Source organism: Oncorhynchus tshawytscha, linkage group LG01 (genome assembly GCF_018296145.1).
Source record: "Oncorhynchus tshawytscha isolate Ot180627B linkage group LG01, Otsh_v2.0, whole genome shotgun sequence".
NCBI classification, from domain to species: Eukaryota; Metazoa; Chordata; class Actinopteri; order Salmoniformes; family Salmonidae; genus Oncorhynchus; species Oncorhynchus tshawytscha.
The window spans coordinates 6,724,321-6,735,511 of NC_056429.1; the positions used below are offsets into that span (position 1 = coordinate 6,724,321).

At 43.9% G+C, this 11,191-nt stretch overlaps 1 protein-coding gene across 1 annotated transcript; it reads right to left on the reverse strand.

Moving 5' to 3' along the window:
* Positions 1–800: 800 nt before the first annotated feature.
* On the reverse strand, positions 801–7,428 carry gnb5a (guanine nucleotide binding protein (G protein), beta 5a). The gene is made up of 10 exons (XM_024442037.2): positions 7,205–7,428; positions 5,128–5,264; positions 4,621–4,662; positions 3,496–3,572; positions 2,930–3,062; positions 2,169–2,312; positions 1,604–1,695; positions 1,423–1,471; positions 1,159–1,255; positions 801–913 (listed from the first exon to the last, which is right to left on the reverse strand). Exons 1-10 carry the CDS (start codon positions 7,338–7,340, stop codon positions 801–803), a joined length of 1,020 nt encoding a protein of 339 aa, XP_024297805.2. The 5' UTR covers positions 7,341–7,428.
* Positions 7,429–11,191: the final 3,763 nt, after the last annotated feature.

Consider the following 11,191-nt stretch of genomic DNA (forward strand, 5'->3'; position numbering starts at 1 on the left):
GTAAATGTTGTGCGTATTCATTGTGTGTGTCTCTTATAAACCTCTTATTAGTTGCTTGCCAACTTTTGGTGGGTGTCTTTCAGAACCCCTTTTGAAATCTATTTCTGTTTTAGATGTGAAAGTGACTTTCTGTGAATGTGCAACATTTTGTGTGTGGTCCTTTTGGGAATATAACCCAGGTGATAACCCCTATCCCTCACCCTGAGAGTGTGGTCCTTTTGGGAAGGTAACCCAGGTGATAACCCCTATCCCTCACCCTGAGAGTGTGGTCCTTTTGGGAAGGTAACCCAGGTGATAACCCCTATCCCTCACCCTGAGAGTGTGGTCCTTTTGGGAATATAACCCAGGTGATAACCCCCCTATCCCTCACCCTGAGTGTGTGGTCCTTTTGGGAATATAACCCAGGTGATAACCCCCCTATCCCTCACCCTGAGAGTGTGGTCCTTTTGGGAATATAACCCAGGTGATAACCCCTATCCCTCACCCTGAGAGTGTGGTCCTTTTGGGAATATAACCCAGGTGATAACCCCTATCCCTCACCCTGAGAGTGTGGTCCTTTTGGGAATATAACCCAGGTGATAACCCCTATCCCTCACCCTGAGAGTGTGGTCCTTTTGGGAAGGTAACCCAGGTGATAACCCCTATCCCTCACCCTGAGAGTGTGGTCCTTTTGGTCCCAGGTGACCCCCCTCACCCTGAGCCTTTTGGGAAGGTAACCGGTGATAACCCCTATCCCTCACCCTGGAGACAGTCCTTTTGGGAAGAGTGCTGACCTTTTGGGAAGGTAACGGTGATCTCCCTCACCCTGTGTCCAAACAGGATGGGACACCCTGCTGACCCTTCAAGACATCCCCCTTCAAGACATCCCACACGTTGATGGTGTAGTCGTTGTAGCCACCGAACAGTAGCCGGCCTGGAGAAGAGAAAACATGTCCTCTTTTAACAATAGAAACGTAACACATCATTTTTGATGAGAAGGTTCATGTGAAAGGAAGCTATTCTTATTCAACAGCAAATAACATGAATTTAATTTAGTGCAAATCATTATGGGTTTAATTAGTGAAATTGATCAGTGAAATCATATGTTTTATGTGGTGAGTAGAATAAGGGCTTTATTCGCTATGGATTGACTTGATCCCTAAGGGTATTGCGTCTTACCACTGAGAGAGAAGTCAACACTGGAGGCACCAAATATGATGCTCTCTTTGGAATAAATGGCCACTTCTCTGTCTGCCCTCAGGTCATAGAGACGACACTGAAACAAACAATGCTTAGATTTAGATTTATTTTCTTTTTTTCCGCAAATAGGGTAAATTATTATTATTATTTTCTAAAAAGAAATGACTTCATGAACTTTGACATAGAAAGGCAACATGCGATCAACATGCGATCAAGCAGTAAATGATATGGATGATGCCTTACTGTAGCGTCATCGGAGCCTGAAGCAAATGCATCTCCACTGGGGTAGTACCTGATGCCAAGGAAGGAGACAAACGCCAGGTAATATAAGAAACCCACGCAAACGGGAGGGTAGAGTACTCCTACTTAACATTTAACAAGTGCTATAAGTCGCTTTGAATAAAGTCATATCTTGTGACCTCACCTGACGCTGTTGATGTCTGATTCGTGGGTTTCGAAGGACTGGATGCACTGGCCTGAGCGCATGTCCCATACATTGGCCTTCTTGTCACAGCCCTGCATGAGACACACATAAGAGGATTCTGGATTCACACATTAATGCTGACCTTTTTGACAGGTCGCCCTCACAAAAGAGGGTTTAACCTCAAGGGCATTTCAGGGTTAAATAAAAGTAGAAAATAATCAACATTATGTCAAATGCAACACAGTCTCTCTGCAGTCTGGACCACACATGCCCCCTAGAGGCAAGGGAGGGAATCTCAAGCCTGCAACTATTTCATCACTATGGTGTCCTTTCATCTGTTTCTGCTTATCATTTAAAATCTATCTTTTGGAATAAAATAACATAAAAATATGAAAGGAATGTTGTATGTTACAGAAGGACTGTATGTTTTTTGTATATATATATTTTTTTAAGTGAAAAGAGGAGGGAGAAAGAAGGCTTATAGGAGCAGTCATGCTGGGGGGAGGGGGTTTCTCACAATTTCTCACTGTGAGACTAAGTGAAATACTACTAGTTGTCTCCTCACTCCAGAGACGAAGGTGTTGCCGGTCTCAGAAGGAGCTAGGTCGAGACATAGAACATCGGCGGCGTGTCCATGGAAACTCTGTAACAGCTGACCACTCTCCACATCCCATAATGCACAGGTTCCGTCTCCGCTCGACGTCAGGATCTGGAAGACAAGGGGTTCGTCACAAACTGCATCTTGGGATCGCAACACTAACTGCCACTGAGTCATCCATTGAATGTCAATGAAAATTAGACTTAAGGTTAGGATTCACCCCATAAATCTACATCCAGGACTGGTTTCACAAACCCTATATTAGTCTCATTTCAGGACTAAAAATAATTGTCACTGCAGATTCTATATTGAATACGTCAGGGAAAACGGCGCCCAGAGAGCAAAGTACAACCACACTACTACCAATAGCAGGGTCAGAGTGAAACCATTGTTCAGAATTCAGAATTCTCTGACACGGACCCATAAATAGAAGAGTCTTGGCCGAGGCTAAAGCATGTGACTAACTATATCCAATGGGGAACATTTGACTGTTGTGAATTATTAAACAAGCGTAGAAGTTCTTTCCAAGTACAGTACAGTATGACAGGCTGTGATTTCCCATAACTTATCTGCTATAGGAAAGTCAACTGATTTAGCAGTAATCAAGCAATTCAACGAGTTATAGAAAGGAACGAATACAGAAACCTTGATAAAGACGATAACAAAATCTACAACAAATAATCAATACATCAGACGAAGGAAGAAGATGAAGAGGTGTCTCGTCTAACCTGCATGTCTGAGTTGGTGAAGCTACAGGCAGATAAGTAGTTGGTGTGCATGGCGACAGACTTCTTCTTCGCTGCCAGGTTCTCATTCTTGTCCAAGGACAGCGGGTACACAGAGCACTTGTTGTCCAGACCACTGAAACACAATCAATCGATCAATCAAATTTAATTTATAACGTTTATAACGTCAACAGTTGTGTGTTACAGTAACCGGGCATAGACCCCAAAGGGGAGGAGAAGCACAGGGACACAGTGGAGAAACGGAGCGTCTGGGTGGAGTACAGGGACTTACCCACAGGCTACTGCACACCCAGGAGTATAGGGACTTACCCACAGGCTACTGCACACCCAGGAGTACCCACAGGCTACTGGGAGACTTACCCACAGGCTACTGCACACCCAGGAGTATAGGGACTTACCCACAGGCTACTGCACACCCAGGAGTATAGGGACTTACCCACAGGCTACTGCACACCAGGAGTTTGGGACTTACCCACAGGCTACTGCACATCCAGGAGTATAGGGACTTACCCACAGGATACTGCACACCCAGGAGTACAGGGACTTACCCACAGGCTACTGCACATCCAGAGGGGGCGTAGGCACAGGCCATCACCCAGGTGCACGGCATGGTCACTGCGTGCTCCTAGAGGACACGACATTATAAAGGTACAATCAGCAATATAACATCACGGTCACAGCATGCTCCTAGAAAAGTATTGGCATGTTTGAGGGCATGAGTATTCATCAAGGCGACGAGGCACCGAATCTCTGATCTTGATCACACAATAGTTATTTTGTATGCAAGGTGATTTGATCAGTGATTCTGCACAACTGCAATGTTATCCATCTCAAATACACGAGGGAGACTTCAACACCATGACATCATCAAACTCAGTGGGGAAGCTTCCTGCTTACAGAAATAAGCAACCACAACAACAACAGAATTCAAATCTGCCAAGGAAATATTGTGTCTTCTTATTCCCAATGTTGGCACGCTTCTAAGAAAGGCTAAAAATTAAACTTGTTATGAAAACCAATGTCTTGTTATGAAAACCAATGTCTTGTTATGAAAACCAATGTCTTGTTATGAAAACCAATGTCTTGTTATGAAAACCAATGTCTTGTTATGAAAACCAATGTCTTGTTATGAAAACCAATGTCTTGTTATGAAAACCAATGTCTTGTTATGAAAACCCAGACGGCAACCAATAACAAATGTGCTTCCAGGACTGTGTTTGTTGTGTAATTGTGAGATGCAGGACTCCCTCGCAAAAGAGACCTTGGTTTAAATGGGATTCAAAGGTAAAATAAATACAAATATAGTGCACTACTTTTGACTAGGGTCAAAAAGTAGTGCACTATGTAGGGAATATGGCGCCATTTGGAACGTACACTAAATATCAGCTCAAAGAACTACAGAAGTCTCCAACCAGTCAATTCTATAGCCTATATTTTATTTTTTATTTGACCTTTATTTCATTTAACTAGGCAAGAACAAATTCTTATTTTCAATGATGGCCTAGGAACAGTGGGTTAACTGCCTGTTCAGGGGCAGAAGGACAGATTTGTACCTTGTCAGCTCGGGGATTTGAACTTGCAACCTTCCGGTTACTAGTCCAACACTCTAACCACTAGGCTACCCTGCCGCCCCAGGCTACCCTGTTTATGGAGGGAGAAGAAAGATTCCCTACCTTGTTAGTGGTGAAGGCATCCCATACAATCACTTTCCCATCCTGAAAATAAGTTAAGAGGGGGAAAACAGAAGTAGCACACAAGCGTAAGATTCTCTACATTTCCAACAAAATATGGCATTCATTTGATAACCACTGAAAGCAGTGCATATTAGCTGAAACAACCCCCCCCACACACACAGTTTTTATTTATTTTTATATTTCAGCGCTAAGGACCATAAGTATATCAAGGGTGGCGACTGGCATGAATGCATCTGTTTAGGAGGACCTTACCAAACCTCAAATTCCCTGATGACAAGCTTTACAATCCATTTCAGCACCATGGACAGTGACCGCCTGGAGTGACGACTGGCATGAATGCATCTGTTTAGGAGGAACCTCAAATTCCCCGATGACAAGCTTTTACAATCCATTTCAGCACCATGGACAGTGACCGCCTGGAGTGACGACTGCATGAACACATTTGTTTAGGACTTCAGGAAAATTGTACAATAATCCAACAATCACCTGTGATGAGCTGACGATCCTCCTCTTGTCCTTACACCAGTCCATGCAGAGAACTTTGTTGCCATGTCCCTTCAGAGTACGCCGGGTCTTCATGATAAACTGGCCCAGTCCATCCACCTTCTCTGCCACCTGGTGTACTGTAGTAGGGATCAAGATCCTAGGTTAGTGTACTGTAGTAGGGACCAAGATCCTAGGTTAGTGTACTGTTGTAGGGACCAAGATCCTAGGTTAGTGTACTGTAGTAGGGACCAAGATCCTAGGTTAGTGTACTGTAGTAGGGACCAAGATCCTAGGTTAGTGTACTGTAGTAGGGACCAAGATCCTAGGTTAGTGTACTGTAGTAGGGACCAAGATCCTACATTAGTGTACTGTTGTAGGGACCAAGATCCTACGTTAGTGTACTGTTGTAGGGACCAAGATCCTAGGTTAGTGTACTGTAGTAGGGACCAAGATCCTACATTAGTGTACTGTGTAGGGACCAAGATCCTAGTTAGTGTACTGTTGTAGGGACCAAGATCCTAGTTAGTGTACTGTAGTAGGGACCAAGATCCTACATTAGTGTACTGTTGTAGGGACCAAGATCCTAGGTTAGTCTACTGTTGTAGGGACCAAGATCCTAGGTTAGTGTACTGTTGTAGGGATTAGGGACCAAGATCCTACTGTTAGTGTACTGTAGTAGGGACCAAGATCCTAGGTTAGTGTACTGTAGTAGGGACCAAGATCCTAGGTTAGTGTACTGTAGTAGGGACCAAGATCCTAGGTTACTGTGTACTGTTAGTAGGGACCAAGATCCTAGGTTAGTGTACTGTAGTAGGGATTAGGGACCAAGATCCTAGGTTAGTGTACTGGTTAGTAGGGACCAAGATCCTCCTAGGTTAGTGTACTGTTGTAGGGACCAAGATCCTACGTTAGTGTACTGTAGTAGGGACCAAGATCCTAGGTTAGTGTACTGTTGTAGGGACCAAGATCCTAGGTTAGTGTACTGTTGTAGGGACCAAGATCCTAGGTTAGTGTACTGTAGTAGGGACCAAGATCCTACATTAGTGTACTGTTGTAGGGACCAAGATCCTACGTTAGTGTACTGTAGTAGGGAGTAGGGACCAAGATCCTAGGTTAGTGTACTGTAGTAGGGACCAAGATCCTAGGTTAGTGTACTGTAGTAGGGACCAAGATCCTAGGTTAGTGTACTGTAGTAGGGACCAAGATCCTAGGTTAGTGTACTGTTGTAGGGACCAAGATCCTAGGTTAGTGTACTGTTGTAGGGACCAAGATCCTAGGTTAGTGTACTGTTGTAGGGACCAAGATCCTACGTTAAAGTGGTCAATTCTGGACCAATATCCGACATTAGGGCATTGTTGTAGGCGATCAATCTAATGTTGCAGGGGATCAATCAAATGTTGTAGGGATCACTCTAACTAATCTAGATTGGTAAATTATAGGGGACTAGCATTAGCTATCGTTAGTGTACTGTTGTTATAGGGACGAAAATCCTGACGTTTGCCTGTGGTTACCATAATCCATCTCACCGTGTTGGGGATGAACGTGCAGTAAACGGTTAGAGATGTTACATTAATCTCTCTGATCTCAACCAGATCGACCAGCCAAGCATAAATCACGGATGAATATGAATAATGGTTCAAACCGCCATCTGGGCTAGGCTATAATAAAACGGTGCTTTTGAGTGTCAATGGCAAATACAAGGAGAAATCTCAACCACAGCCTAGGCTATATGTGTAATTTCAGATGGAAATAGACACATAGTCATTCTATGCATCTTGTCATCTGAACAAATCCGACAAGTACAACAAATAAAACATGGACGAGCAAATGGCTACAAATAAACCCTTTACAAATTATGCAAAAAATAATGCATTTTCTTCAAATGACCGATTCAATGCACTGTGGCCTAATAATAGTAATATGACAAATTCACAATATATATCTATTATATATATATATATTCTAATATTATGGTCGTGTTTACATGTGTCATGCAATCCTATTTGGAAGGCAGATTATGTTTTCATTCGCGGGGCCTTCCCTTCCCCTCTCCTCTCTCATTTTCAGCACCACTCACGTTCGACATCGTGCAGTTTCGCTCTTTCGTCCTCCAGCTTCGTTTTCAACGTATCCGATTCTGCTTTTAGGTTAGTGAGAGTCTCATTCGGTTGAACCTCCTGTGTAGCCATTTCAGGGTTTATGGAAAATCTCATATATTCCCGTTGTCAGAGCAGCGTCGGGGCGGAAAAAAGGCTCTTTGCAAACTGAAGGCTCGCAGCTGATTCAGCTGTCATGACGTCAGATAAAAGATGATCTCTTCAGTTTTCTAGTAGGGAAGCTGCCTCCAGTAGGGAAGCTGCCTCCAGTAGGGAAGCTGCCTCCAGTAGGGAAGCTGCCTCCAGTAGGGAAGCTGCCTCCAGTAGGGAAGCTGCCTCCAGTAGGGAAGCTGCCTCCAGTAGGGAAGCTGCCTCTAGTAGTAGGGAAGCTGCCTCTAGTAGTAGGGAAGCTGCCTCTAGTAGTAGGGAAGCTGCCTCTAGTAGTAGGGAAGCTGCCTCTAGTAGTAGGGAAGCTGCCTCTAGTAGTAGGGAAGCTGCCTCCAGTAGGGAAGCTGCCTCCAGTAGGGAAGCTGCCTCTAGTAGGGAAGCTGCCTCCAGTAGGGAAGTTTGGACCAACCCGGGTCCTACTGTATCAGAAAGAGATTTGGACCAACCCTGGTCCTACTGTATCAGAAAGAGATTTGGACCAACCCTGGTCCTACTGTATCAAAGAGAGGTTTGGAATAACTCTGGTCCTACTGTATCAGAAAGAGGTTTGGACTAACACTGGTCCTACTGTATCAGAAAGAGGTTTGGACTAACCCTGGTCCTACTGTATCAAAGAGAGGTTTGGACCAACCCGGGTCCTACGTTATCAGAAAGAGGTTTGGACCAACCCGGGTCCTACTGTATCAGAGAGAAGTTTGGACTAACCCTGGTCCTACTGTATCAAAGAGAGGTTTGGACTAACCCTGGTCCTACTGTATCAGAAAGAGGTTTGGACCAACCCTGGTCCTACTGTATCAAATAGACGTTTGGACTAACACTGGTCCTACTGTATCAAAGAGAGGTTTGGACCAACCCTGGTCCTACTGTATCAAAGAGAGGTTTGGACCAACCCTGGTCCTACTGTATCAGAAAGAGGTTTGGACCAACCCTGGTCCTACGTTATCAGAAAGAGGTTTGGACCAACCCGGGTCCTACTGTATCAGAAAGAGATTTGGACCAACCCTGGTCCTACTGTATCAGAAAGAGATTTGGACCAACCCTGGTCCTACTGTATCAGAAAGAGATTTGGACCAACCCTGGTCCTACTGTATCATTTTATAGGTCTAAAATGCTCCTGTATATACATTTGCAGTTGTGTAAAAAAAAAAAAAAAATCCTTACAAATAGAATCATTATCAACTAATACAAAATTTTATTCATATAATTAATTTATTAATTTATTAATTAATAATGTTTTTATAATTTAAATATGAAATACATATATGTGGCATAATCCCCCCCTAAACAAAAAGTATCTTAAAAACAAAAAACAAGCCATGTTTTATTTACTGTGCATGATACTCAATAACATTGAGTGGTCACATTCTCAATTTACACAGACAATATTAAAAAAAAAACAACACAGTTCACATTCGTCATCTCATCTGAACTGAGAAAGTAAGGTTTCTCGTTATACTACCAAGCTTTAGAATATCACTCCGCAACAGCATCTGCATTTTTGCTGTACATCGGACATTCGTCAGGAGTCATCTTAATATTTCTATCAAACTGTATAACAAGTGTAAATCAAAACACTCATTCTTTTAAAAGGATCTTTGGTTATTTGGATCCATAATTACTGTGATGATTGTAAAAGGTTGGTTTTAGAGCAGCGTCCCTGGAGCCACCGTGCTTCTACATCTGCATTGCTTTTGCTGTTTGGGGGTTTTAGGCTGGGTTTCTGTACAGCACTTTGTGACATCGGCTGATGTAAAAAGAGCTTCATAAATACATTTGATTGATTGATTGATTGATTGGTTAGGAGTGCCTTGCTCAAGGACACAATGGCAGTCGGAGCCACCTGAGACTCTAGTAGAAAGCGGCAACTTCCTCTTCTGACAGCTTTTCCCCTGTCACCACTGGGATTAAAAACCAGCCACCTTTAGGTTACTGGACCGCTTCTCTAGTCAGGGGTCAGAGGTTAGATCCTGGTGAGGAAGCCCAGTCTGAGGCTGGATGGTATCTGCAGTAGCTCCAGGGCCTGAGACGACAGGGTGAAGGGGTCAGAGGTCAGGGGTTAGATCCTGGTGAGGAAACCCAGTCTGAGGCTGAATGGTATCTGCAGTAGCTCCAGGGCCTGAGATTCACGGGGTGAAGGGGTCAGAGGTCAGGGGTTAGATCCTGGAGAGGAAGCCCAGTCTGAGGCTGGATGGTATCTCCAGTAGCTCCAGGGCCTGAGAGGACGGGGTGAAGGGGAAGGTGACTTGGAAACGATACTGGGTATCCAGCATCAGCTGGGAGGATCCCCCCTCACGGTCTTGGAGCAAGCCCTGGGGACAAGGTAAATAAATTACTTTCATAGATGTAGTTCATGGAGACGTTGTGATTAAAATGATATAATTTCTAGTAATTCAAATGTAATAATAATTCAAACTGTGTAAAAAGCAGGTGCTCCTGATCCTTGTCATAGGATCGAGATTTACCTGAATTTTGCGGACGAACGATGGTGCCACCCTTTTCTCAAAATCATCAGTGGGTGTGTAAGAGTTCAAAATCTTGACAATCTAGAACAGGGCGGTAAACAAGATTCATTTAAACATGCTTTCGATTACATTTCAGCAGATGCTCTTATCCAGAGCGACTTACAGGAGCAATTAGGGTTAAGTGCCATGCTCAAGGGCACATCGGTAGATTTTTTTCTAAGGGATTTGAACCAGCTATCTGGCACAACGCACGTCACCGCTAGGCTACCTGCTGCTTCAGTACCTGTACAGGGCTGAGTTCTGAGCATTGCTCTATGATGTCTTTGATGTCGTCATCAGTGGTCTTGTTGACCTGCAGCAGCCAGGCAGCCTGAGACAGAGGCTTCAGAGTAGCCATGGTACCCTGCACTAGGTCCTTCTCCTTTAGCCACGCCTCCAGGTGACTGATGTTACACCTGGAAAACACAGACAGGTAACTGATGTTACACCTGGAAAACACAGACAGGTAACTGATGTTACACCTGGAAAACACAGACAGGTAACTGATGTTACACCTGGAAAACACAGACAGGTGACTGATGTTACACCTGGAAAACACAGACAGGTGACTGATGTTACACCTGGAAAACACAGACAGGTGACTGATGTTACACCTGGAAAACACAGACAGGTAACTGATGTTACACCTGGAAAACACAGACAGGTAACTGATGTTACACCTGGAAAACACAGACGGGTAACTGATGTTACACCTGGAAAACACAGACCGGTAACTGATGTTACACCTGAAAAACACAGACAGGTAACTGATGTTACACCTGAAAAACACAGACAGGTAACTGATGTTACACCTGAAAAACACAGACAGGTAACTGATGTTACACCTGGAAAACACAGACAGGTAACTGATGTTACACCTGAAAACACAGACGGGTAACTGATGTTACACCTGGAAAACACAGACAGGTAACTGATGTTACACCTGGAAAACACAGACAGGTAACTGATGTTACACCTGGAAAACACAGACAGGTAACTGATGTTACACCTGAAAAACACAGACAGGTAACTGATGTTACACCTGGAAAATACAGACAGGTAACTGATGTTACACCTGAAAAACACAGACAGGTAACTGATGTTACACCTGGAAAACACAGACAGGTAACTGAAACGTTGTTATTACGTTACCGAACACACAGACAGGTAACTGAAACGTTGTTATTACGTTACCGAACACATATTGTAGGAACTTTCACTGTTTGTTGAGTAGAATTTAGCTTTCCATCTCTCCCTTCCTGGTTCTCTCTCCCTCCTGGTTCTCTCTCCCTCTCCGGT